Source organism: Lonchura striata, chromosome 19 (genome assembly GCF_050655825.1).
Source record: "Lonchura striata isolate lonStrDom1 chromosome 19, ASM5065582v1, whole genome shotgun sequence".
Lineage (NCBI taxonomy): Eukaryota > Metazoa > Chordata > Aves > Passeriformes > Estrildidae > Lonchura > Lonchura striata.
In genome coordinates this window covers 5,690,294-5,718,006 of record NC_140721.1, presented here as the reverse complement: position 1 = coordinate 5,718,006, position 27,713 = coordinate 5,690,294, and the positions used below count along the sequence as shown (strand labels likewise).

At 45.1% G+C, this 27,713-nt stretch overlaps 2 protein-coding genes across 2 annotated transcripts; one reads left to right on the top strand and one right to left on the bottom strand.

Moving 5' to 3' along the window:
- VKORC1L1 (vitamin K epoxide reductase complex subunit 1L1) lies at nt 1-12,904 on the top strand. The gene is made up of 3 exons (XM_021550890.4): nt 1-241; nt 9,915-10,024; nt 10,677-12,904. The coding sequence occupies exons 1-3, from the start codon at nt 48-50 to the stop codon at nt 10,901-10,903; spliced, it is 531 nt and encodes a 176-aa protein (XP_021406565.1). The 5' UTR covers nt 1-47; the 3' UTR covers nt 10,904-12,904.
- A 3,886-nt stretch (nt 12,905-16,790) lies between these two features.
- On the bottom strand, nt 16,791-27,618 carry GUSB (glucuronidase beta). Its single transcript, XM_021550904.3, has 12 exons — nt 27,387-27,618; nt 25,647-25,835; nt 24,444-24,625; nt 23,834-23,976; nt 23,496-23,683; nt 22,647-22,799; nt 21,970-22,148; nt 21,431-21,577; nt 20,361-20,445; nt 18,712-18,888; nt 18,141-18,276; nt 16,791-17,010 (listed from the first exon to the last, which is right to left on the bottom strand). Exons 1-12 carry the CDS (start codon nt 27,609-27,611, stop codon nt 16,853-16,855), a joined length of 1,962 nt encoding a protein of 653 aa, XP_021406579.2. The 5' UTR covers nt 27,612-27,618; the 3' UTR covers nt 16,791-16,852.
- Nucleotides 27,619-27,713: the final 95 nt, after the last annotated feature.

The window sequence follows — 27,713 nt, the reverse complement described above, 5'->3', positions numbered from 1 at the left end:
CGGCGCCGGGCGCGCGTCGCGGGCTGAGGCGGAGGGACGGGGCCAAGATGGCGGCGCCCGTCCTGCTGCGGGTGTCGGTGCCGCGCTGGGAGCGGGTGGCGCGGTCCGCCGTGTGCGCCGCCGGCATCCTGCTGTCCCTGTACGCCTGCCACCTGGAGCGCGAGAAGGGCCGCGACAGCCACTACCAGGCCCTGTGCGACCTCAGCGAGCGGGTGCGCTGCTCCGCCGCCATCACCTCCAGGTGAGGCGCGGGTGGGACCCGCCGCCGCCCCCGCCCGGGGAAGGGGCTGAGGGATGCGGGAGAGGTGGGGACGGGTCCCGGAGTGCTGCCTCGGGGTGTGCTGGGGGCCGGGCCGGTGCTCGGAGGGGCTGCGGGCGGGGCGGGGGCAGCGCTGCCGGTGTGGGGCAGCCCCATGGCCGGGCGGCTGCTGGGGGAACGGGGATTTTCGGGATCGCTGCGGACCGGAGGGTGAGGCACCCGCAGTTGCTGTGTTGTAATCAGCGGCAATTAGGTGGAGTGACAGGCGTTTTAGTGGTAAAAGCTGGGGAGAGTGGCATGCTGGAGCTGTGAGTAGTGGTTAAGGACAACATAAACAAGTGCAACTGCGGGTGGGTTGCTCTGTTAGCTTCAATTGCAGTATCTGTATTGCGTTTTCATTGGGACAAATCCTGGCAGCACCGGAGAGGCTTTGGTGATCCGGAGGAAGTGCTTCATTCACGGGAGACTTGGATGCCTCTGCAGCACAAGCCCAGTCCAAATCCTGATTTATTTTGCAGATGTCCAGCCAGTTTAGCAGTTGTTTTCCAAAGGCCAAGGACTCTTATTTCTGTTAGGAGAGTAATTGTATAAATCTGGTTCTTGAGCAAATCTGTGTATTAAGTCCTTCCTCTGTATTTTAATGAGAATTATGTTGTTACTGTGTTAGTGCCTTCAGCTGAATGAGTAATCGAGATTTCCTTTTTCACCTCTCAGTGTAACCTGTGCAAACTGACACAATTTTTATAGAGGTATTTGCTGTATCATCATAACACAGCAGTTTGGGGGAATATTCCCAACTTCTGTCAAGCTGAGAGCTGTGAAATTTTTGAGGCAAAACATCCAGGGAGCTCTTTTTTCCTAAATCCTCCTCTGTGGTGACAGAAGTGAGATTGTGTGACAGAGATCTGTATCTCTGGCCACCTGAAATTGTGGTTGAGTGAAGGCTTTAACTCTGCTTTTCTGTCTGCCTCAGGTCATCTTTAGTTTGTGAAGGTGCTGGTTCATGTCTCTGCTTGGAAAGTGAAGTTTGAAATGAGAAGTTTGGATCTAACTAGGGAGGAAACTTCAATAAACTCACCAGATGAATGCAAATTATATTAAATTATGCTTAGGCTACTGAGATTAAGCCATGTGAGTCTCATCAGCGATTTAACTTTGATCACAGATACAGGGTAAAAAGAGAATAACAGAGATTCAAGCATTAAGTAACAGATACAGGGGTAAAAAGAGAATAACAGATTTAAGCCTGTTCTTGTCTAGAACTGGTCCTCCACCAGCTTTTTGTTGTTGCAGCAAGTGCTGCTGTTGAGTCAGGGAATTGGATGTCACAGTTCTGATGCATGTTTACTGAACACTTGGGAGAAGGAAATTACCTAAAGATATAATTTGAATTATTTCTAATTATGGAACCAAGCTCAGTAATTACAGTGTTCATCAGCAATGCTGCAGCTGACACGTTGAGCAAGACCTGGGAATCCTTTGCTGGAGGAATTCTAGATGATAATGTGAGGAGTTAGGGATAAAATGCACTCAGATCTCCCAGCAGTTGCTAGGAGAACCATGCCTGGAGTGAAGCGCTGCAAATGCCAGGAGAGCTCGTGATTGTTGGAGCAGGTGGTGAAAGGAAAAGGAACGTGCAAGTTCTGTTCACTCCAACCATATTTGGAGAAGAATTTGCTTTCCAGGCTGTGCAGGACAGAGGGGGAGTTCTGCTTTAAAAGTAAGGCAGGAGGGCAAGGCGTTAAAGTTGGAAAGAAATTAATTTTATTTTCCATGTTCCCATCCACTGTTCTCTGTCACTTTCTGCAACTGAGTGTTCCTTGTTCCCACATCACCAAAGCTTCTCAGAAGCTTAATTTCTAAAAGGAACTTTTAACCAGACTTTAGATTGCACCGGGGTTGTAAAGTTTCAGTTTTGTGTTCCACCTTTTTCACAGGTAATTTAGATTTAACTTCCACATTTTATTTCTCATTGAGCTGTTACACTGACAGTCAGGAATTAATTGATTAGCTAATGATTAGAATTAACTCTGCAGAGTTAACTGGCTGAGAAACTTCTGCTTCTACTTTGGCTTTTAGGTGGTTCATTGGGTTATGTGACTTTTTATTTAAGCTGGATTTGCTGATGGAACTTGAAATATTGCAATCTTCACTTCTTGACTTTTGACTCCAAGAGTAGGCTGAACTTTAAAAAACACTTAATGCTGTTAGGATTAATTTTAAATGCATAGAATAATTAGAATAAATTAGTTTATTCCTTCCTGAGCTGACTTTTTGGTATTTTGGGTGGAGTTTTTTTTCACCAGCTGTTGGTATTTCCAAGTCTTGCTTTTAAGCCAGATCTGGCATTGGCACAACAGCAAGAACAGAAATGTAAAGACTGCCAACATGCAGAGGGAGGAGCACAGAAAATCTCCTATCAGAGCCTGACTCATGCACAGGGTTATGTTGGAGTGATCCCTTCCCAGTATCCCTTACCCAAAACATGAATAGTCAGCATATTTCAAATTTTTATCAAGGGGAAAGTTCATGAAATAGTTTAAAAATAAAATTTGCTAAGGAGTGGCTGATAAGGGCAGGTATTAGTGCAATACCTCACATCTATGGCAATTGCTGTATTTATTTTAAATTAATTGCTTTATGATAGTTGAGAATAATTAAGTGCCAAGAATGGCTTTATTTATAAACTGGCTGTTTTATAAACTGAATAATAGTTTTTGACTAAAAAATATTTTTTCTTGCTGTAGTTTCACAGTGGGGATTAAAGTAATAAAACATATTTCAAGTCATAACAGGTCATGCTACAGCTTGAAATAAAATGTGACCTTTAAGTGGTAATGTAGAGACCCAGAGCCTTTGGCTTTGGTCTTTTCCATGCCCTGAGAGATTTTGGGATCTTCTAATACATTTCTGCTTTGTGTCTTGATGAATTGGAGATTGCTGGAGGATAAATTAGTGGTTTTGAATGACTTTAATAGCCTGGCATGCATTAATGACTGCTGTAAGAGAACCTCAAGACAGCACAAACGAGCAAAGGGCACTTGTGTATCTTTAGCAATATTTGCAGCTGCGTCAGTGAAGAGGTTTGGCAATAGTCAATATTGATTTTTGCCTGATTGCTGAAGGAGTTCTAGAGTCAAAACAGCAGTTGGAGAATCTGGATGTCATTGGTACTTTAGGAATTCTCTATTCTGTTCATGGGCAAAGTTTTGGATTGGTATCTTGTGTTTGAGGCACTTTGAAAAGTTGTGTAAGAGTCTGTGACAGGATGGTTTGGGTTGGAAGGGGCCTTCAAGGTCATCTTGTCCCAGCCCCTGCCCTGGGTGGGGACTTTCCTCTATAAAAGTTGCACATCCACCTTGTGTTTTCTGCTGGATGCACCAAAATATTCACCCGGTAGTTCCTGAAAATGCCTGTTAAATTTGGGGGCAGGTCTGAAAGGGTGGCCTGTGACAGGTGTGGTATTATTGTATGCTTCTGCTCACATTCATAAATCACTTTAAAGACTGAATTTACACCCATTGTGCTGTTGTAGAGCTCTTGCTCTGCAGAGTGGGTGTGAATTGCTCTCAGAACTGCAGGTAGAACTGCTCCGTGCTGGTTTGTGAGCAGGGCACACCTTGCTAGAGCTGTTCTGGTTCGTCTTTACAGGGATCAAAGTGACAAGAACAACCTCATTGTCCAAAGAAATGGGACATGGAGAAAACTCCCCAGACCTCCCTAAGCTCATGTTTAAACAGGTTCTGTTGTGGGGCAGTTCCTCTAAACTTCTTGTCTGTCAAGTTTGCTTAATTCCAAGTCAAGAACATTATGTGTCACTTATCATTCATATTTAAAGCAATAAATTCCTGATATCCCAGGAGTTTTTTCATTGCTGTATCTGCAAGCACATATCCAGATATGTCTGAGGGTTTCAGCTGCAAGTGTTAGTGACTGGTGGAAGGCGTTAGGAGATGAAAAAGGGATTCTGGATTCCCTGGGTTTGCTGTCTGAGGGAAGGTGGAAGATCTCTGGTTTGGAATTGGGCAGGGAGAAATTGGAGGAGCCCAAGTCAGTGCCAGAGAAGGGAGGGAAGCCCGGAGTCACTCCTCTGCTGGAGGGAAAGCCTGTGCTGGGAGCCAGCGTTCCCTGTCCCTTGTCCCCAGCTGGGCTGGCACTGTGCAGACAGGCTCAGGACTGGCACAGGGGGAGCAGAGGCTGGGAGGATCCAGAGCTGATTCCACGTGCTGCAGAGGGGAGATGGTCCAGGAATGCTGCTAGGAACCAGCTTGGAGTTTTAAAGTCACTCTTAAAGCTGCAGAAGCTGAGACCTCAAATGTTTTGGGGTTTTTTTTCCCCATCTTTCTAGTAGAAAATTGATGATTTAATACTGATACAACACTTACTGATTGAGACACATCTTTTATAAAACACAGCCGTGCCCCTGCTGTGGGAATCTTTTCTTTTCCATCCTTACAGTGTTCACACAAACACATTAATTTTTGCTTTTCATAAATATATCATTTCCAGCTTGACTCGAATTTGTAATAGGGCTAAGAATTACTTTGCCTGATGCAGAGTAAATTTAACAAAGTGCTTATAATTCAGATTTGGGCTTCATTTATGGTAGCTTAATAGAAAAGATTATTAAGGAAGGAATAGAAGGAATCAGTGCTGTTGGCTTATATCTTGAATAGCCAGTGCTTCTGTAAAGGCTGCTATAAAATAATTATCCACTGTCTGCTTAATATTTTGCTGATCTAGACACTGAGAGTTTTTACAGACTCTTTCTGAAGTAGAGCTGGAGGATATTTAGAAGAAAACCTCATTTGATTATGCTAAATGCTGCTAATAGATTTAAACATGAAATTAAGTGTATCAACATTTTTGAGCTCTCCTGGCAAGTTTACAAATGGATATTTTTAATCTCCTTTTTTGTGGCTTCTAACTGAAGGCTTTTACTTCATTTATTGAAACTATTAGGAGTGGCATTGAAACCATTAATTAGATTTAATCCAAAATCCTCTGGTGAAGTTGGAAAGAAGTTGCAACCAAAGTTTCTTAATGTGCTTCAGATCCTTTAACCTTTATCTGAGCTTTTCACTGAAGACAGGGGGTGAGCTCTGCTCCCCTCTGAGAACTTTCATTCTGGACCAGAAATTATCTTACAAGTTCAGTGGTGCTTAAGGAAATGTGCACATCACTTGTCAAGTGTAGATTTTTTTTTTTGTTTGGTTTGGTTTTTTAGAAAATTGGATTTATTGTTCCCTCGAGGTTACGAAGTGGTAAGGGGTGCTTGCTGTTGATAACAAAATAATGCTCATGGGATGAGAAACAATCCTGACATGAGAGGAAGCAACTACTGCTTAAGAAACTACTACTACTACCCAAAAACCACCCAAACTTGAGTTCCTTCCTTTCTGAGTACAGAATCTTTGTTACTGTTTGTCCTTTTCATTGCACCAAACCCAACAAGTGAGAGAGAATTGTGTTGGTGCCTGCTGCTGCACAAATGCAGAGATTTGGGATCAGACAAACCTTTGAATAATCTGGTCCCCTGAGGGATTTGATTGCATTTCCAAGCAGTCCTCGAGGACACTGGAATGAAACCTGGGAATTGTCCTTTTTTCAAGGCTCCTGCTGCTGGACCTGCCCTGAGCCAGTGAGCTTCTTTCCATGTTAAAATGGAAATGTGGGGCTTAGTTCAGTTCTGGCCATAAAAACCAGGGGGGTTAGCAGGTGAAATCCAGAGGATGTGATCCTGCTCATCACCAGGGGTTGTTGTTGAGGTCAAAAGTGCTCAGGAAACATCTGGGACATCCAGGGAAGGCTGCCAAGTGTTGGTGCAGGTGAAACCCCAGTTCAGGAGTTTCAGCTGATCCTTAAGGACAGTGGAGGCCAAGGAAAGCATCTTGGGCAGTGATCTTTGACAAAACCCTTCAAAACATCTGCAGGCAGCTGTCAGAGCTGGGGTTGGCTACAGAAACACTCCAGCATTTCTTACAAGGGCTGCAGGGGACCCTGATCCAACTCCTGGCTAAAGAAACACTTCTTGGTTGCTTTGTTTATCTTGGTGTGTTTGGCAGGCTTGGAATTCTGCTGCTTTTGGAGCCAGTGCTGACAGCTCAGAGCTTGTAAACTTGTTAAACTGGAAGGTTGTTTGCTTCTCCTCTGAAATACTTGAGATGCTGGGGGATGAGGCTCTTGTGTTCTCTTTTATACACTAAAATGTTTCAAGTGTGTCCTCTAATATGCTGTTCTGGAACATAGAGGATGTTCATAATTGTGCAAAAGAGATTGAAATTATTTTAGTGATGTAAAAGTGTAAGATTTATTGGAGATACATCACTTGTGGAGCACAGTGACCTCAGTTCTTTTTGTCTTCCCATTAAGAAGTAACAATTGCAAACAAATACTGCTTTAAACTTCTGAAAATGCAACATTGCTGAGCTTGATGAAGTACCTCAGACCAAAAGGGGCATTGTTTAGAGGGTGGATAATAACTTCCAAAACCTCCTTTTGATAAAAGACAATGAACATTGGACTGAAAATCTCTGCAGTGTTCAATTGTAGATGTTGGGAAAGGAGATGAATCACTTCATTTTTGATTTCTTGAATCACTATTTAACGTTTTGAAGAACATTCAGAGTGGTACATGCAGATATGGAGGGAAACCGAGTTACAAAGATGTCTTAAAAGTTTGTTCCTTGTAATTAGATCAGATTGCTTTGGATTTTTTAATAGCAATGAAACTCGGGTGTGGTGAAAATGGGTTTGGTACCTGTGATTGTCAGGGTGCTCTGAGTCACCTCGGGTGACAGTGACCTGGATCTCAGCACGGACTCCTGCTCCAGGGATGGGAGAACCAGGGAAAGCCTGCTGAAATCAGGCTCTGCTTTTTTCTTGCTGTGCAAGCAGCTCTGTGCTCCCTGCAGGTCATTTTGTTTAGCATTCTGTATTAAAAAAAAAACCAAAAAAAACCAAAAAAAATGCAAATGATAACACCTCTAAATTCCGTTACATGAAATATTCTGAGTTTATTTTTTTGCAGCTTATCTTGTTATTACGACTTTCTTCTTGCTATTTGTTTGCCATGTTTTTTTAGGCTTTGAAAGTTATCATCAATCAGGCAATTCACACCTGAGTCTGGTGTGAAAATGAACATTTTGCACTGAGTTTTTATCCTTCCTCCACTTGCTGGCAGAAGTTCCTGGTTCATTGTGAGTTTTATGACCTTAATAAAATTAGGAGAGGATTTAGACTTTTCAGCAGGGAAATGACATGGAAAGGGAGTATACAAAGTAAATATATAAAGTCTAAATACTTTGCTTTTCAGTTTGATACAGAACACTTGCTCCACTCCAAACCTTATAAGGCTGGTAGAGTGTTCTGTGCTAAACCCCAGGCTGCTTAGCTGTCTCCACGTGTGTGCAATAAGATGTGAGATTAGACCTGGACTCCATGGGCTGATATTTAATACTTGATGTCCTCAAAGCTGCTACAAGGCCAACAAGACACTTAATGAACCCCTGCACGTGGAAAAAGCTTTCCCTGTGCTCTGACCTTGCAGCTCTGCACAGATCACTCCAGGACTCTCACTCCTGGGAAGGGCTGGAACTCATTATCCCTCCTCTGGCAACATTTTATTATTCTCTTGCAGAACAGGGTCAGGTTCTGTAAAATGCCATTTCTGATGGTTTCAGCTCCAGTTTGCTCTCAGACACCACGGGATCTGCTGAGCATCAGGAGTGAGAGCACTCAGCTAGGGATGGATTCAGCACCCTGAAGTCGTTTGGAGTTTGGCTGATGCTGAACCTTTGCCCACTTTGGGTTGTGCAGGAAAACCTGAGTGTGTTCAAATCATTTAATGTCACCCGGCAAAGAATTCTCACTTGGAGACCACAACAATAAGCATCTATAAATGTAGGAATACAGAAAAATAGGTATAAACTATTAAATGGAGAAATTATAATTTCTTTAATGTATTTGTATGGCTTTTTAATTCAGCCTTTGGAATTTGGACAGCACAAGGCAATTGTTACATGTGCTGTGACCATCTTCTCAAAGAAGGCTAAAAAACTAACAGTTCTCACTTAAAATCCAGATAACATTGAAGGAGTGGGAGGAAATCTCACCATAAATGAGATTCTTTGTAATTCTTTGTAATTTCCATCGCCCCAGAGTTGCTCTGGGATGAGAGCAGAGAGCCAGGCAGTTCTGCACTGCCTTTCCTTGCAGCTCTGGGATGCTGAGGCTCTGTCCCCTGGAAGAGCATTGTTTGTGCTGCCTTGAAGCTTAATATTGGCACAAAAGTTTCACTTTTAAAAGATTTCAGACCAAACTAGCTGAAAGTATGTTTAATTTTTGACTGTTTATACAGTAAATCTGCTCTCTAAGAATTGGGTCCTGCTGGGTTTCTTGGGGAGAAGAGCACGAGAGTATTAATAGTGACTTCAAACTAAGTCTGCAATTAAAATGATGAGTTTTGCACAGATGGCTGTGAGACTAGAAAGTGTTTTTGGAGATGGTATTAAATTATCCTCATTGTGGTGCCTCTTTCTGTGAGAAAACTGCTTGTGTTGTGGTGATGGCAGGTCCCAGGTGAGTGACATCAGCATCATTCCTGCCACGTGGAGGGACACACCTGAGCTGTGTATTGGCTCAGCAGGGCCATTGCCTCTGGGACAGGAAACTTCCTGAAAATTGCACTTTCCTTGGAGTTTCCTGCTGCAGCAGGATGAGGAATGGCACTTTTTTGCCTTGCTCAGTTAAGCTGCTAATGTGAAGCAAACCTTACATTTGTGTGATGGTTGGCTTGATGCTCCAAAAATTTGCTGGCAGATATCCCAGTGTGTTCTTGTGAGTTAAATTACCTTGGAGTAACAAAATAACTTCATATTTTCAAGTGACACTAATAAATAGGGTTCTCACACTGCTTTTACAAATAATAGCGTGATCTGCCTTAGGGCATGGAATTAATGGTTTCTGGCACAAACACATTTGCTAATTTAATCTTTCCTCCTCCTTCTGCAGCAGCAGTTTTGTAGGGCTTGTGCTGCTTTCTGCCTTATCACTGGAAAGTTGAAAGTCACTTTGTAGGGATTTCAGGTGTTGGCTCGAAGTGTCACACTGTGCAAGAGCTCCAGCAAACGAGGGCTGGGGATCTTGTGATGGTGCCATCCTCAGCTCGTGTGCTTGACAGATTTGGGTTCCTCCTGAGCTGCTCGAGGAGCAGCTGAGGTACAGATTTGTGCCCTGATTCTCCTGCTCTGATGCAGACAAGTGAGTGGAACAAATCCTTGCCTCAGCTTCGTAGTGACCTTGTGTCCAATTAACTGTGGTGCAGAGAGCTGCTAAAGCTGTCACTGGGGGAAGGAAGTGTTTATGTGACAAAACAGCTCCAAACTCCAGCCCTGGGAAGCAGAGCTGGTGTTCAGTGAAGTTGCAGCTGGGTGAACTCAGCAGCTCCTGGTGTGTCAAACAACTTTAATCAGCAAGGTGTGGGATGAAGCTGTGCCCAGTGCTCCCCCTGTTGCTGCTTGGTTTTCCAGGAGAACACCACATAAATCATGTCAGAATATGTGTCCTTTTCTTTCCCCAACAGCCCTGAAGTGAAAATGCTGCTGGAAAGCAGGAGGTGGCCAAATAAGAGTTAATTAGTTTCCCTTTTTTACAGATGGGGTCGAGGATTCGGTCTCCTGGGTTCCATCTTTGGAAAGGACAGTGCAATAAATCAGTCAAACAGTGTTTTTGGCCTGGTGTTTTATATACTACAAATGCTACTTGGTAAGTATTCATTCACTTCAGAGCCTCAAGTACAAACAGGGCTGTGGGGATGAAGGTGGAGAGCAATATCCATTGCAAAATCTGCAGGAAACCAGATAAATGCTTCTGATTTTTATATCTTGGGGTTATTTTAGCAGCACTCTAATGATACATCTGTCCAAAGGGCTTAAAAACCCAACTGATAACAAGAGTAATTGCATTTTCTCCTGATATGCTATTAATAATCCAAGTGTGAAGACAGTTTCTGTGCTGGTATTTTCACTTCTGTATATTTGGCATTGAATTGCATGGTGGAAAAGAGAGGGAATAAAAATGGAATGGGCAAGTTTTGGAGGAGTAATGGAGAGAGCAAGCAAAAAAGTGCATGAAATACAATCATATATTTCTTGGTAACTCTATGGTTTGCTATAAAGCTGTTAATCCTGACAGAAATAACTTGACTACAATTTTTCCTATAACTCAGGAATAGGATGCTTAATCCTACACACATTCCTTACCACAGGGCTGTCAGACAGAGCCTTAGCTACTCCTCTCTAAATACCCAGGTGGTGTTTTAACCAGAATTTTGTGTAACTGTTGCTGAGTGGCTGAGGTTGAATTCAGGTTTGCTCTGTGTGGAGAGGGGTGAGTAACTTTGTCTCTCTTGTTGCAGGTATGACAGCAAGTGCAGTAGCAGCTCTAATCCTCATGACATCCTCCATAGTGTCTGTAGTAGGGTCCCTGTACTTGGCATACATTCTGTACTTCGTGCTGAAGGAGTTTTGCATTGTCTGCGTGCTCACATATTTGCTGAACTTCATTCTCTTTATCATCAACTACAAACGACTAGTTTATTTGAACGAGGCCTGGAAGAGGCAACTCCAACCCAAACAGGAATAACCCCTGGTGGAACTTTTGACTGACAGTCTGAAGACCCAACTTCCATTAAGTTTATTTTGCAGTAATTTTTTTATTCTCCATATCAGACACTTTTTTTCTCCCCCCTTTCCCCCCCACAAGAATCATAATGGAAATTTTGAATTATAAATTTCAAGGGGCCCCAGATAATTTCTCTGTGCTAATCTTCAGTTTCAATACGGTTATGAAAGAAAGCTCTATAACAATCAAAGACAAGCTTTAACTTTACTTTGAAGGAGTTTTATCCACAGCAGAACCTAGACTCTCTCTCTTCCCTCTCCACTTGTGAAGTGGGTAACACTTGCTATAAAATATCCTGTATATAAATTCAGGTATAACAAGATGTGATCATGACATGAAATATTCTAGACTAGCATCACCATATTTAATGTTGCCATGTTTACAGTATGTGTATTTTTTCTTTTTTTTTTTTTCCTTTTTTTTTTTTTTTAGCTGATGGACTTAGATTTGACTAGGACTTATACTGTAAATAAAATTAGAACTCTTGGTTTCATCCCTGGAGAACTCACTGTCCCATGGGTTTGGTTAGGAGCTGTCAAAGGGTTCAGCTCAGAGTCGACTGACACGTTGGAAGAAGTGACCTCTAAAGAACATGGAGTTGCTGCTCTCACTGTTGTGCTTTCACAAGAATGATGCTTGGGGTTGGTTCCATTTCTAATTTTTTTTTTTTTTTTTTTTTTTTTTGTCTCCAGTAACAAAAATGGAATTAAAGCTGAAACCTGAAGTATGTTGATTAAACGACAACCTCATTAATTTCTGTACAGAACAAAAATAGCTTCATGTGGTCAATGAAAAGCTGATTTGCAGACTGGGGGTTGGATGAAGTGTTCTTTGAAAGGACTCCATTTCCAAGCAGAGCTGTTCCATTTGAAGCTGTGCTCAGCCAGCCAGTGTTACTAATGTTTGATGTTCTGTGAATGCTGCAGTATAGAATTGCAATTTGCAGTGGAAACCACTGAGTGAGCAGGATAACCAAGCAGTGCACTGAAAAAGCAGTTCCTTAATTGATCTTGGTCAGGATCTTTGGTTTGTGCTATATTGGGAAATGAACTTTAGGCCTGACACACACACACACACAGAAGATCTCTTGGAAGGGCAACCTGTTTAATGGGATAAGTAATTCAGTGTGCTCCTGAAAATGAAATGTGATATAGTGCTATCATTGCTCTTTCTAAGAACTAATTGGGGAAAAAAAATATTAAACTGCAGATTTAAACAAAGGAACAAAATTGTACACATTGTTTGTGCACTCAGTATTCTAAGGCTGAATGTTAAAAGTGCCTTCTGTCTTCAAATCTTAAACCAAATACTTTGTGTTGAACTTGGCAGGCAGAAGTGTCCTTGCTTTAAAAAATGAACAAACAAAATTCCCAGCAAACTTGCTGGGGATAGAAGAGTATTAAGAGATCTGGTTTTAGTTTTTAGACTGAGAAGTGGTAGCAGTATTGTTTTCAGTTTAATTTAAAAGTTTGATGTGATTTGGAAAAGTGAAATACTCGTGTTTCTGACTGTGTAACACCAAACTGTGTGGGTTCAGCTACTTTCTGTAATTGGTGCTGTGCTGCTTTTTGCCCTTGTCAGTTCGAAATATGAAGAATTCCAACTACATACCCATTTATTTAAAGAACTAATTTAAATCCTTTTAGCGTTTTCATTCTCAAACATGAATGTCAGAGAGACACTTCCATTGTAAGTAGATTTTAAACACTAAGGATAAACTTGACTGTGAAATGAGCAGTATTTCCATAGAGCAAAACAAGGTTGGAGATTGAATTCACAAAATTAATACTTAAATTACTACTGAAGTAATTCTGGTTTGTACCAAGGGTGGAGGTGGAAACTGCTTTTCTGTACAGAGTTGTGTGGTGTGAGTAACATCTGTTGCATGTAACACTAAATGACTTGTCCCTCATCTGACAGTCTTAGCCAACAATCCATTAAATGAGTTTTGTATTGACCAGAGTATAGTTAAAGCTTGTCTTGATGTTTAGTTCTGTCTCTCAAATGCCTTCCACTTTGATATTAAGGGGAATGAATGATGTTGAATTGGTCCCTTAAGGCTTGGCTTTGTTCTCTCCCAAGCCTTGAGGCAGTAGCAGTGTTTAATGTGTTGTATAGATTTTTTTTTTTAATGCATTCCTGTGATCTACACTAAAGGCATCTTTTTTTCATCCAAGGAAGAGGTGAACATGTGCTGCCTGAAAGTTGCTCCTGTCTCAGAGCAAGCAGCCATGGAGGCAAGTCTAATCCATGAGTACTTGGTCCAATTTCTGGGAAAAAAAGAGGGAAAAAAAGCCCCATCAGCTGAAAGTATTGGTGTTGACTTCACTGTGTCTTGTGCTTGTTTGTGTGGGCATAGTCTGTTGATTCAGTTTGTTTAGTAAAAATGTTTAGGGCCAGATTTTGTTAGTGTGCACATAGGGAGCAAATGGAGCTGGAGTTTGGGCTCTGGGAGAATTTGCAGCCATACTTTGTGCACGACCTTGCAAATCTGATCCTTAATTGTGAACTCTCTTGTCTTGTGTGCTTCCCTTGCAGTTACTTTTTACTGGAAGTGATTTGCTAGAAATGGCCCTGATTTCTTCTGTTTCTCTCTTGTGCTTCAGAAATGCAGTTGGCCTGAATAAAAGAGCAGAATAATCTTATCAGGAGAAATTTGGACCTTTCTGCTTCCAGTTCTTTTGACTCTTTCCTTGCTGCTCCCATTGATAGAAAACAACATCTTCCTTCCAGTAAAATGGGTTGTGATGGAAATCAGGAGTGCAGCTGTGCCCCCCTGCCTGCCCCAGCCAAAATGTGATGGGAAATGTGTGCTTGATACTGGTTTTACCCTTACAAATCCAAAGGCAAATCCTAAAAATTCTCAAGGATGCAGGAGTCTGGGTAAAGGCAGGTAAATGATATTTGGGCTGGCAAGGGACAGGGGGGTGTTACAGAGATCCTTGCTGTGCTTTCAACACTCAGGAGAATGGAAGGGATAAAATTCACAGTATCCAAACAGAGGTTCTGAATCTGGGCTCTTCCTGCCCCCCTCTGGCTCTCAGAATCCCAGAACTCCTTTAGGATTATGGAATATCCTGAGTTGGAAATTTTACAGTGAGGGGCAGACTGGAAAGACAAAAAAAAAAAAAAGAAAAAACAAACCTCATCCCAAACCCTGCTTAGGAATTAAACATTCCTGAAATCCTCTTACTGTAAGGTACTTGGTACTCTTTAAGGCCAACAAAGCACTCCAGTCTCGTGGAGGAAATGAATATTCTTGGGAGTTTCTTCCTGTGAAACATTTGTGACACTGGGGCCAGTGAAACATTCCCGAGCACCTTTGAGATCTGAGGTGGCAGCAGATGTCTGCTGAGGAGGTTTCTGAATGCTGGAGTTTGCATTTTTGTGCTGCTGTAGTCTCAGTTGTTGCAGGAGGTTGATGAGGTGCTTCAGGCAGTTCTGCTCCTAATTTATGTGGGCTGAGATCAGAGCTTGGATTTGGTTCTGCCAATGTTGTTTAAACTGGTCCAGAAAAGATATGGAGTATTCTGTTACCACAAAACTGTGTTAAGCATGGCCTAAATACTAGGTGTTTGTTCTGTATAGTATGTTCCATCAACTATTTATTCCCAGTGCTTTCAACTCCAAATCCAACACCCATTTAAAATGGAGTCATTGTTCCTTTTCTCAATATAGGCTGAGAGATTCTCTACTGGAGGTTTAGGATACAATTTTGCTAACAGGTAAAAAAAAACCATGTAAATATGTACGAATTCTATTTGTTGCACATAACTTTTTTGGTATAAAAGAAAAAAAAAACCAACAAAAATAAATGTAGAAATTTCCTGTGGATGTCTTGCTGCAATCATTCTTATGCTGCATTCATGCAGTCCAAACATAAGAGCTTGAATGAACCCAACCAGAGGCCTTTTTGGACTCAGTCTGAGCCTTAGAAACTGTTTTTAATGTCAGTACTGTAATTCTGTTTCTAGAAATTGTACCAAGTCGTGTGGTTTATTTTCCAAGACCTTGTGTGTTTTTAGCAGTAGAAGCGTTAAAGCACTTGATTCTCCCCAGATCCCAGTTTTCCCAGTAGAATTCCTGCAGCTTTTTGTCTGGCTGAGCATTGTGTGTAAAGGCTGAGCAGCGTTGACTTGAGGCTTTCAATGTTTACAGTTCTTTAAGCAAAAAAAAAAAAAAAAAAAAAAAAAAAAGTAAAAAAACAAAAACCAAGCTTGTGATTTTTATCACTTTCTGCTTTATTGGGGCTGCTCAAAGCTGGTCCCACCGACCACAGAATCCCTGGAAACTGCTGGATGTGTCCCTGGATTTGGAGAGGGAGCTGCTGGGCAAGGTTGGGTTTGTTGAGAACAAGCAGGAATTAACCCTCAAATGTGTGCTCAGATTTTGGGGGGGAGGCTGAGCTGAGCCCTGGTTTGTAAGGAGTGACCAGTGTCAAATCCTCATCTGTGTTTTGGTCAGGTCTGTTGAAATTGGGGAAGAAAATGAGTTTTTAAAAGATGATGGAGAAGTTGAAATGACTTTCAAACACTGCTAGTGGGCTTAAATATGGGAATTGCTCGTACCATGGTGTGTTTGAACAAATGTCTTTTTATTGTGCATAGTTTTATATTCTGGGGTTTAGCTCTAGAGAAAATCTAGGCCTAGCACAGTGTGAGGAATGCTGTAGTGTTTTTTTCCCTTAAAAACACAAGAAAAATTGTTGTGGAGTCTGCAGTGAAAATCTGTGTCCTTATTCTGCTGGGGCAGGGTGGAAGGTGCTGTTGGTTCTTCGTGTACCACCTCTGAAGGGAACAGAATTTGGCCAGCACACAACAGAAAAGCAAATATTTCCTTTATACGGCCAGATTTGGTCACTTCCCTGAGCCACTCACCCAGAGACAGCTGCAGAACAGGAGTCATGGCACCAGTTTCACCCAGAATCTGTGAATTCCAGTAATCAAACTCCAGAACTGAAACTTCCCAAATGCATTGGGCAGCCTCTGCTTTTGGGACAGTGCTGGGAAGTTTACAGACTAAATATTCCGAGTTTTGCTGTGAGTGCTGGTGTGATCCATGCTGGTGTGCAGCCCTAAAGGGACACCACTGAAGCAGCACAGGGATTTACACCTGGCCCTGCCCCAGAGGGCTTCAGGCCACTCTCAGAAAAGTCTGGAACAGAATTTCCCTCTGGGCTGCTCTTCCTGTGGTGACATTTAATATGAAGGAAGCCCTTCCACACTGGAAGTGGCATTGTTAGACACAGTTTGTGTCTGACAGTGGCAGTTTTGGTACTGTAAAATAAATAGATTTAAAGTTGAGTTGATGTAGCCCCTCTCTCTGTAACATTCCACCTTGCTGCTGGAACAGGAATTCCAAACTCTCTGTTGGAGTATGTTGGGTGGTTCACACCCGTCCTGGCTGCTGGGAATGCTCAGGATTTCTCACACATCCATCCTGTCAGGCCAGAGCAGCTGCACAAACTGTGCTCCTCTGCAATCCTGTGGACAGTTTGCTGTGATCTCAATAGTGTTAACTCTTAGGGGAGTTTAACTGGAAAACCTCATTTGGTTTAGGGGGATGTGATGTTCATTTAAAGTAACTTAGATTTTGTTTTTAAGTTCATCATTGAGTTGTATCATGTAATATTTCTAACTTTTTTTGCCATAAACAGATACCTCAGTCAGGATTTCTTAACTTCAGCTCCTTGAAAGTGAATACTTGTTTTCCTGTCTGGAAAAAAGAAGACTCCAGACATGGATAAGCAGAGGAAACAAAAGTTTCTGATCTGCTTTGCATCACAGTAACTACTTCAGGTGGACTAGAAATCGCATGGGACTTGCAAGACTTGAATCAGGCATAAAACTTATTTAAACAGAGATTTAATAACAAGTTCAACATAATCCCCAGCCACTAAGCCCTTTGTTTTCATTTTAGGAAGAGGGAATGTGATGTTATTACAGGAGGAAGACAGCTTGATTCATTTGCAATCTTCCAGTATCTGTCCCTAAGAACAAAGGCAGCAGCTTTGGGCTGGCGCTGGCGGGTGAAGATTCCTTTCTTGTTCCCCAGCACTCGTGTGGTCCCTGCAGAGAAGTTAGAAAATAAAAGTACAAACCAAGCTCTTCCAGGCCCTGCTGTGAGCTGTTCCAGTGTAGGTACTAAAGCAGGCCAGGTGGAAGAGACCTCTGCACTCTGTTGTGCACGGTCAGGTAGAGCAGGGAAGCTCGGCAGGAGCCATGGGTGGGACAGAGCAATCCAGCTGCAGGTCCTTGTTTTTCCAGTGCTGAGCTGGGACATTTAACTGGGGTGAGCCACTGATCAGTGTTTTATCTGCTGTAGATTGGCTCCACCTTCAGATTGGATGGAGGAAATGGTGATGCCTCTTTACTGTCCTCTGTGGTGTCTGGCTCCTTTCTGCCTGTTTTAATTTTCATAGGAAATTAGAGAAAAAGATTGCAACATGTAGAGAGACTGGAATTGCATCTGTGTCTGACCTTGTCTACGTTTTCTCAGTCCTCTTTGATGCTGCTTTTCTGGCCATGGCCATCACTGAGCTTTCTAATGCCTGTCCTGGTGCTCTGCAGGGGATTTTAGTGCTGTTCCTCCCTCTCCCTGACTGCTCACCACCCAACCCACTGCAGATGGCATAAGCAGAACAGGTTCATTATTAAATCTGGGTTATGATTGTTTAATTTCTGTGGGACTGCACTGTAAATTAAGGAATTTCCCTTCCTTTGTGACTACTGCACTTATCTGTTAATGATGGATGGTGTGTCATGGTGAGACAGCTGTGTGCCAGTGTGGCAACTGCTCCTCTGAACCTCGACCAATAAATTATGATTATTTAAGGTGCTTTGTTCCCAGGGCAGCTGTAGGTGACACTGGAAGCAAGTGAGATGTCCCTGACAGCTGCCTGAAGCTCTGAATTGAGGGTGGCCAAAAACCAGGAGCAATCTGGGTCCCTTACAAGCTTCCCTTGTGCATTGGCTCATGTTCCTGGGAGCATCTGTGCAGGAGAAGGGGTGAATTAAGCACTGGCAGGACCTTCCCTCTTGGCTCTGGTCGTGCTGGATTTTGTGACAAAAGCAGCTGTGCTCTGTCCTGGTGAACAGAGGGCCTTTTGTCCTACCCTTCAGCACAATGTTTGTGTGGCATCAACCACTAAAGTCCCAGGGAGGATGGAGAGGTGTTTAGAATAGAAATAAAAGCTCACCTTGATTGGTCATGAAATCAGCAAAATTCCAGATGAGCTCCCCGATCACGTACTCCTTCCTCTTCTTGTCAAAGACAGAGTGGTACTCCCTGAGCATGGCCTGCTGGTACTCCTCAGTGAACATCATGGGGGGGTCCTGCAGCAGGAGAACAGGCTCAGGGCACAAACAGTCCCAGTCCCTCTGCCTGAGAACTCTTCCTGAACTGAAACCCTGGGGCTGCCTGCTCTGTGAGTTGTGCTGCTGTTGTGATTAGCAAACACACAATTCCAGGTATTCCCAGGGCCAATTCCCCTGGTGGCCTTTGTCATGGCAGGGACAGGAGTGCCACCCCCCCTGCATGGGCCAGCACCAGGAACCTCCATTCTCCAGGGTTTGCTTTCGTTTAAGCCTTTTCTAGCACTGCCAAGGCCAGATTTTGGAGCCCTCTTTAGCAGACAAAGTGAGTGGCAAAGCTCACTGGTTTTGGTGGAGCAGGATCCCAATCCAATTCCAGCAAAGCCAGGCCCAGTGGTGCCAGCCTCTCCCAGTTCCAATTTGCTGCCCTGTAAGAGCAAACACCACAAGACTCACACTGTGCAATCCAGGCACTGAGTCTGCTCCATATTCACTCTGGATGATGGGTTTTTGGTAGGTTTTATACCAGTTCTCAAACTGGGCTGTGAGTTGCAGTGGGATCACTTCCAGGTGGCCTGGGTCATGGTACCAGGAGAAGTAGCTGTTCACACAAATCACATCCACATAGGGAGCCTGCATAAAACAAGGTGAGAGTGTTTTGGCACAGACTTCAACCTTCTCTTGTAAATCTAAATCCTCCTTTGGGTTCATTTAATGGAATCCAGGTTCATTACACATTGAATTAATTGTTTCCCCCTACACTCAGGCCCTCCAAATATATCTTTCCCAGGAAAAAAAAAAAAAAAAAAGATAAATATAATAAGCTAACAGCATTAATTTGGCATTTTTCTTACAGATTAGAAAGTCACAGCAAAGAGTTAGACAAGATCAACACGTTTCATTCTCAGGTTTGTTAGAAGTTTTTTTGTTTCCGAGATGTCTCTGGCTTGCTGGTACATTTAGATGTACTTTTTCTTTTTGAGTATTGGAATGTGATTATTAAGTGAGTGGTCAAATATTTTGACTAGCAACTAAATTTTGTGCATCAATGGTGCAATACTAAGACTAAAGCATTCTGCAAGTTATTTGCCATTTCTACCACATGGACAGTGTGATAAAAGGGCACAAAGCCCCCTCAAAATAAAGTGATGTTGTATGTAACTTGTTCAATGTTCTCTTAACATGTTTTGTAATAAAACAAACAAAAAAAAAAGTTCTAATACCACATCAGTGTATGAGAGATCTGTTCTTTGGGTTTGTTTGCCTGAGCTCCTCCAGTTGGGCAGAGTGGGAATGGGATATCCAAAAGCAGATCCCTGCTGGGCTCCTTCAAATTTAAAGCCATCAGAGATTTGTTTTCTTTTTGGGGCAGGGGGGAGGAAAAACCTGAGAGTTGCAGTCATTCCTGCCAATTAGAGGACATTTTACAAGAAATCCAAAGTGTAACCTGGATTCAGGGATGTGTGGCAGCACCAACTCACCTGCTAGAAGTGATTATTGTACAAGGATCTACCCTGGAAACAAATACAGGTGTTAAAAATCCTTGGGCCATGCTATGAAAGGTCCCAAAATCCAAGGAAAGTGCATTTTGGTTATTTATCCAGCTCTAGAGCTTTAATTGTGGAGCTGGAGGAGCTTTTAGATTATTCAACACAAACACACATCTGCCAAAGAAGATGTAGAGCAGTTGAAAGCAGGAATTAAAGCAAAGCTTCCTTTAGACTTCCACAAGGGTTGTGAGTATTCTAAAGAGGTTTAAGCTTTGGCTTAATTGCAAGTGAAAATCCTCAGCATTAGTAAGCCAAATCAATGGCATGGCAAAGCATGACAATATTAATGGAATCCAGGGGCATAATCCTGCACACAAAGAATTGTTCTCTCTTACAGATCCCTTTTTTTTTCAGCTGGACTACAACAACAGGATAAGGTGATTTCTACTAGAAACAAAAATGTCATTTTGCCTTAGCCTTTCCCAGCTAAATACCTCCAGTAAATTTAGGTAGGAGTGGGGGGAAAGGAGGATAATACAAGTGACAAGAGAAGGAAATTTAATGCATGAATTAAAAAAAAAAAAAAGAAAAAGCTAGAAAATAAAGCAAACTTACACCATGATCAAGAGCGTAATTAGCATCTGTCACAAAGGTGACTGGTCTGGAGGGGTCGAGAGCTTTAGTGTGAGCTATCACTGTCCTGTTTGCAAACAGTAAAGCAAGAATTCAGCAACAGCACAGCCCCCTCTCCCCAGGCTCTCTGTCCTTCCACCCCCAAAGCTGCTTTTGATTTAGCAGCTAGTGTTTTAAAGAAATAAAGAGAATATCTGTCACCAAGTGCATGCTACGCCACCTGAAAAAGAGCAGAGTGGAAGCACACCAAGCACAGGCACATGGGTGGTGCCAGCAGCTCAGAAGTTGAAGGGACAGTTGAGTTTGAGGACAAAACTGTCAAAAGGGCAATGGGAAGTTTCTGAACAACTCCTGGGATGTGTTCCTGAGGCCCTGTGCCACAGCAGGCAGAGGCTGGATGCTTCTGAGGAAGCCCTGAGTGAGGCAGATAGGACAGAATGGGAGAGTCAAGCTCTGCTGCATTGCAGGAGGTGGTGGAACATCCTGAAGAATGAAACTCACACTTCTCTCTTAATGCACCTCAGCTCCCAGGGACAGCCTGCTGCCCATAGCAGAGCTGCCCCTGGGCTATCCAAAGCTTAAATCTCTTTAGAAATAAACCAAGGGGGCTGCAGGGACTCAAAGCAGTGGCTTTGAAGTGGGAAGCCACAGAACAAATAAGCAGAACTAACTGCAGAACCTTGTGTTCAGAAAGGCCAGTTATTTTACAGCTTTGCTGTAAATCTCAAAGGATTCAGCACTCATCTTCCTGTGTTAATGAAGAATATTCCATTCTCACCAGGTCTGGTTTTACTAAACTCTTAGCTCAAGAAGAGATGCTCAAACCAAGTGGACTCCTGGGAATTTTCTGGAGTCTTGGTGGTTCAGAACGAAGGTATTAGGACAGTTCTGAGCATCAGTTCCACACGTGCAGCAGTTCCATTTTAGTTTGCACCCACAGGTTCAGTTCCGGGGTTTCCAACAATGCCTGCCCTCCCTTTACTACCTCTCTGTGCCATCCCAAAGGAAGAAGAGGCATCATCTGCCAGGAGATGAGGAGCAGAGGCACTTACTTGAAGTAGTGAGCAGCTGGGGGCAGCTCTGACGCCGGCTCGTTGGCCACTGACCACATCACCACTGAGGGCCTGTTCTTATCCCTGCGGACCAGCTCCTCCATCACAGCCAGGTGATGCTGCAGGGACTTGTTCCCAAAGCTCTCGCTGGAAGACAGGAGGAGGTAAGGGTGTAAAATCCATCCCCTCTGCCTTGCCCTGTGAAAACTCAGCCTCTGGGCACAGCAGAGCCTTGATGCTGAGGATGGCTTCTGCCCGATTTCCCCGAAGTTTGCTGCACAGTTCAGGGCCGTGGTTTGGGCTCGTTAATGGAGCCATGTGGCAAAATGTGGCAAAATGCCCTCTGGTTGCCCAACATCATGAGGCATCACCGGTGGTTGTGGCGCAACGGGAGATTTCCAAACAGAACAAAGTACTCTCATTATCAGCACAACGGGTGGGACACCGAGGACAGAAGTGTAAAAATAGCAACGGGACACTTGGGAAGAGCTGAGAGAGAAGCAGGGGAGCGAGGGCAGGGTGTGCTGGGCAGCTCTTACGGCAGTTTGATGCCCACCCCTGGGCTCTCGTCGATGACCACGATGCCGTAGGCGTCGCACAGGTCCATGATCTCCTCGGCGTAGGGGTAGTGGCTGGTGCGGAACGAGTTGGCCCCCAGCCACCGCAGCAGGTTGAAGTCCTTCACAATCAGGGGCCAGTCCAGGCCTTTGCCACGGATCTGTGGGGAGAAAGCAACCAGCCCTTGTGAACACAGCTTTCCTGCTTGGTCCAGCCCCAGCCCTGCCCAGGGTGGGGAGCCCGACAGCCACTGTCACAGTCAGGGGTTTGGGTTGGAGGGGACATTAAAGCTCGTATCATTCCACCCCCTGCCACGGGCTGGGACACTTTCCACTACCCCAGGTTGCTCCTGTCCAACTGGCCTGGAACATTTGCAGGGATGGGCAAGCTTCTTGATGGGATGACCACAGCTTTTCTGGGCAACCTGTGCCAGGGCCTCCCCACCCTCACAGCAGACTGAGTGACTGTCAGCATGTCTGGCTGAAAGCTGTGGCTGGGAGATGCTCCAGCACATCCATGTGTCCTGAGGGATGGCAGGACCGGGCATGGTGTGCTCTTAGTGCTTAGCCTGGGAGGAGGCTGTGAGGAAACAGCTCCTTGGAGAGGAGAGGGGAGGGGAGGCAGTGTGAGCTGAGGTGGCCCTGGGTGCCACACTTACATCTGCATCCTCGTGCTTGTTGACCCCGTGGAAGTAGAAGGGCCTGCCGTTGATGAGGAACTGGGTGCTGGTGACGTGCACGGTGCGGATGCCGACCGGGAGCGTGTACACGTCCTCCAGCAGAGCCCCACCCACCTGGGCCTGCATCTGCACCTGCATGGCCAGGGAGGAACAGGAGGGATCCTCACACGGATGCCCAGGGCTCCCTCCCCTGTCTGGGAGGGACATTCTGGCCCCACATCCCTTCCCAGCCCTGCCTCGGCACACAGCCTGCTCCTTACTGCTGCTGCTCGAGGGGTGCCGGGTCTAATGAACAAAAGATACAAATCCAAGGTGTGGAAGCTGAAGGATGAAGAATGAGCCCCTGGGTGATCCTTTTTGATCACCCCAAAAAACTTCAGTGTCTTTTCCCCATGGCATGCCCCCAGGCTATTTCTGTGCCCTGCACCTTGATGCCAAGCAATGACTGACACATCACCTGCTCCCAGGGGTGACCCCGAGTCCCTGGAAACTCAGAGCAGCTCATCCTCCCTTGATTTCTGCACCTGAACATCACCACTGATCCTTACCTCCCACAGAACCTCCCAGGCTCCATATGTTGAACTCATCATCTCCCCAGAGGGGATGGACTCAGTGTGAAGGGCCAGCACCTCAAAGCACGCTCCAGGAATGCCTTTCTCCCTGCCAGACCCTTCAGAAGCTTCCAAAGCTTGATTTGATTACTGCCTAATTAGCAGAGCCACTCTGGTCACACACACAGGGCCCGTGAGAGAAGAGGACACAGGATGGGCCATATGGCAGTGGTTAACCCTATTAAACACACCCACAGAGGAGGAAATGCCACTTTACCTCCAAGGAGTACAGGTATCCAGGGTTCTCGTGCATCAGGTAAGGCCACCAGAGGTTTGGGTTGAGGACTTTGAGCTCTCCCACTGGGCCATCACCTGTAGCAACCACCTTCCCCTCTTGGTCACGTAAACTCAGGGACAAGGAATTGGCCGTGCTGCCAACCACTGACACCTGATACTGCACCGTGCCTGGCTCAGAGGAAACAAAAGACAATCAGAGACTGCAAGAGACAGCCTCAGGAAAAGCCACTGGAACAAATTCAATCGAGACTTGTGCAGGGTATTTTCCCTGCTGCCCTCGGCACCTCCATTTGGAGCCTGAGGCAGCTCAGGACCTACCAACACTGTCTGACGAAGTGGTTGTCACAGTGATGTCGTCGATGTAGGCAGCAGGAGTGGTGTAAAGCACAACTGGGCGGTGGATCCCAGCATAATTAAAGAAATCAAACCTGATGTTCTGCACAAAATAGTTCTTGGGGTATCTGAGTGAGCAAGACAGGAGAACTGGTTGCATTACACTTCAATATAAGCTGAAGGCAGCATGTGCATGCTGGCAGTGCAAAATAATCATGTAAAGTATCTCTATAACAGGCTGGATCTGTCTGTCAGCTGCTACACTGAAGGATTTTGCAGTTAACAAAGAAGTTAACAAAGATCTTGATCCTTCAGGAGAGCTGGTACTTGCAGCTCCTAGATGAATCCAAGCTTCTCAAACCTGCCCTGGATTCAACTTGACAAATCACCCAATCTGAGCCCCCTGTGCACAAAACAGATGCAATATCTCACTGCAGATTCCCCACAACACCACAGCTTAAACTCCTCACAGCTCCACCGACAAATCCACCATAAAGACAACCCCATGCAGGGATTTCTGAACCAGCAGCTGAACAAAGTCCCCCTCTCCCACAGCCCTGGGATGAGCCCAGCAGTAAAACACGCCAGAACTCACCTTGATTTGTCAGTCATATACTGGATGGAGCCTGGGGGCAGCGTGTGGGGGGTCAGGGTGTTGTTGAGGGCCACAGTGATGCGGCACAGGGTGCCTGGGCTGCCCTGCACCACGCTGCTGATGTCAGCCTCAAAGGGCAGGTGCCCCCCTTCGTGTTCCACCACCTGCACCCCGTTCACCCACTGCAAGGAAAGACACAAAAAATGGCTCATTGGGATTTTGGGGTCAGCAGAGCACAGGGAAGGGAAGCCCAGTAACAAGGAACACCTGGCTCTTGATCCTCAAAGGATCTTTGAGGGATCAACCTTGATCTTTGAGGGATATCCCTTTGCTGGGAGCTAGGTCTGGGTCACATCAAGTGTCACTGAGGGACACAGTGTGGGGCAGATCCATTCATCAGGAAATGTTTAGTTACTGTGAAAAATGCATATTTTATGATTGGCTTTTCACAAATGTTACGATGAATATTATAATGTGTAATGTTAGAAAGTTATGATGTATTAATTCTCTTACATAGTGTGTTAAATGTAGTTTTAGCTTACAACATAATGTTAAAAGAGAAACTCTGTGATATTGGATTTGTTACAAGCTCAAGCAGGAAGATGAGATAATCAATAAACTCTTCACACAAAAATGTCAGCAAAGGGGGCCCATAAAAAGTTACCACCTCCTTATCAGAAAAGACAAAAATTCTTCCACCTTCTCTCTATCCTTTTGGAACCACCAAGATTAAGAAGTTGACAAAACCAAAAAAAGTTCTTAATTTGCAATGAATTTATGTATCTCATGTATGAGATATATGAATATGCAAGAGGCTGTTGCTTTTAAGGGTATTCCTTTCTTCACAAGGGATGCTTTTTGTGACTTAGTGTTCAAGAGCATCCAGATATCCATAATTCTTTGCTTTTTATTCTCTTATAACTGTCCTAACTCTAAATTTTATTACTCTAATTGTATTACTATTTTTATAACCATTTTATCATTATTAAGGTTTTAAAAATTTTAAAAACCAAGTGATTGGCGTTTTTCACAGTTACCAAAATCCTAAAACTGCAGGATCGGAGAAGAGAAACTGGAATTCCTCCTTGCTGGGGGGAAAACAGGCACGAGCTCGGAAGGGGATGCAAAACCGAGGCAGGGACGCGTTTTCTTTTAGTCCAGCCTAATTTAGGAAGCACAGGGCCAAGCCCCCGAGGCACGTACCACGATGGAGTAGTAATGGGCACTCCCAAAGCGCAGCACCACCCTGGGGGCGGGCTCGCCCCGCAGCCAGCGCAGGGGGAGCAGCACCTCCTTCTCGTACCACACCCAGCCGATGTAATTCTCCAGGCTGGGGTCCTGAGTGATGTCGTTGAAGCTGGCAGGCACCGGCATGTCAATCACAGGGCCGGTCTGGCAGGAATTGCGTGCAAAAGGAAAGAACAGAGATATTAAAAAGAGGAATTTTACGACTGGAGGTGTCCCCCTTCCACTAACAGCCTTACAATGCCTTTGCCAAGGGGAAATACTTGGGAAAAGCTGTTTAAAAACTGCCGAGATCCTACAGGAAGAAGCTGCTCCTTTCTTTTCCACTCCTGCTGTACAATGAATTGTTTTTATTAATAGCTCTGGAGTCACGGAATCAGAGAAGTGAGGAGAGAAAAACCCAAGCCCAGGTTGTTGTTTCAGTGGGAATTTTCTCCTGCACAACTCCAGGACAATGTGCCAGAGACAATGCACATGTGGTGCTGTTTGTCAGCTAAGAGATGTAGTAAAAGTGTAACAAAATAATGGATGTTTTGGGCAGTAATGGATGTTTTGGGACATTTTTCTCCCTGTGGAAACTATCTGGGATCAGCTCAGCACTCCTCACTTCGTGAAAGCAACAGAGATTCCTTGGAATTACAACAGAATCCATTCAGTTGCTTATTCCAGTGTGAAGATGAGAGGGAGGCAGTGTCGCAGTACACTGAATGTTGAGGAATCCAGGGGCTGTTGCCAAACAGAGCCGTTCATTTTCAGCACTTTCTGCACTCAGGATGTTGCACAAAGCAGTTCTGCAGCTTCTCCTTTCCTGAGGAAGCCTCAGGAAATGGAATGAGGAAGGTCCGGGCACCCAGGGTGGGCATTATGTGCATGGCTGACTCAGCACTGGCCCTCATCAGAAAATCCTAGTGGGAAGATCCTTGGACAGAAAAGAGGAGTTTCTGGTATCTGATGCAGGAAAACCCTTGCCTCCGCTGGCCAGAACCTGTGTGTCCTTCAGGGAGATTCTCTGAGCTCTAAAACAGGTGGAGTGCACTCATCTAATCCTCTCTCTGAAGGGGCATATTTCAGGATTCCTCTCCTCTGCAAAGCTTCCAGCAGCACAGTGCCTTTTCAGCTCTTCTCTCCTTCCACAATCCAGCAACAAAATCGGCCAAAAGGCTAAAGACAGAAATAATGAACGACTTATCCATTTTAATACATAAAATCCACAATTCTTTTCTGCCAGCTAATGCCGTTAAATTCCAAGCAGATCCCAACCACACACCAAAACTTTTCTACCAACACTCTGAAACTTTGGAATAAACAATTCCCAGTGCCCTTACAGGCACACTTTTGCTGATTCTGTGCTGCTGGAAGCTCAGCGCTGCGCCAGGCTCCGGCAGCACGGGACACCTGGAGGTGAATGGGGCTCATTCAAACGCTGCCTGCCTTCGGAGCATCACCAGGGGCATCAGCTAATTAGGAACTGCCTCAAGAACAACCGGGACAGGGCCAGCACCGTGGGGCGAACGGCAGCGGCTCCGCCAGCCCGGTGGGGGATAAGGCAGGGAAAGAGGAAGAGAAGAAAGAAGCGGAGCCCCACAGCGGGCCCGAGCCCGGTGGGGGATAAGGCAGGGAAAGAGGAAGAGAAGAAAGAAGCGGAGCCCCACAGCGGGCCCGGTTCGTGCCCGGGGATGGCAGCGCCCGCCCCGCTACCTGCCGGAGCGGCCGCCGGTACCAGCGCTGCGCGAACCCGGCGTCCCTGCCCGGAGACAGATCGGCGCGGAAGCTCCAGAGGCCGCCGAGCTCCCTGCGCTCGCGGGACGGGGTGTCCCGGGGCTGCAGCATCCCGGCGGGACCGGCCGCCAGCCCCGGCAGCAGCAGCAGCAGCACCGGCAGCGGGCGCGGAGCGGCACCGCCGCCTGAGGCCGCCGGCGCCATCTTGGCTGAGGGCGGGACCGGCTGAGGGCGGGACCGGCTGAGGGCGGGACCGGCTGAGGGCGGGACCGGCTGAGGGCGGGGCGGGACCGGCTGAGGGCGGGA

Bases quoted from the DNA above. Each gene is read 5' to 3' on its own strand.
- VKORC1L1 (XM_021550890.4), top strand. From the start codon at position 48: ATGGCGGCGCCCGTCCTGCTGCGGGTGTCGGTGCCGCGCTGGGAGCGG. The intron at 242-9,914 runs GTGAGGCGCGGG...CCTTTTTTACAG, and splicing joins TCCGCCGCCATCACCTCCAG to ATGGGGTCGAGGATTCGGTC. The intron at 10,025-10,676 runs GTAAGTATTCAT...CTCTTGTTGCAG, and splicing joins TATACTACAAATGCTACTTG to GTATGACAGCAAGTGCAGTA.
- GUSB (XM_021550904.3), bottom strand. From the start codon at position 27,611: ATGGCGCCGGCGGCCTCAGGCGGCGGTGCCGCTCCGCGCCCGCTGCCG. The intron at 22,800-23,495 runs GTAAAGTGGCAT...CTGGCCATGCAG, and splicing joins GATACCTGTACTCCTTGGAG to GTGCAGATGCAGGCCCAGGT. The intron at 18,889-20,360 runs GTAAGTTTGCTT...TGTTTTATGCAG, and splicing joins ATTACGCTCTTGATCATGGT to GCTCCCTATGTGGATGTGAT.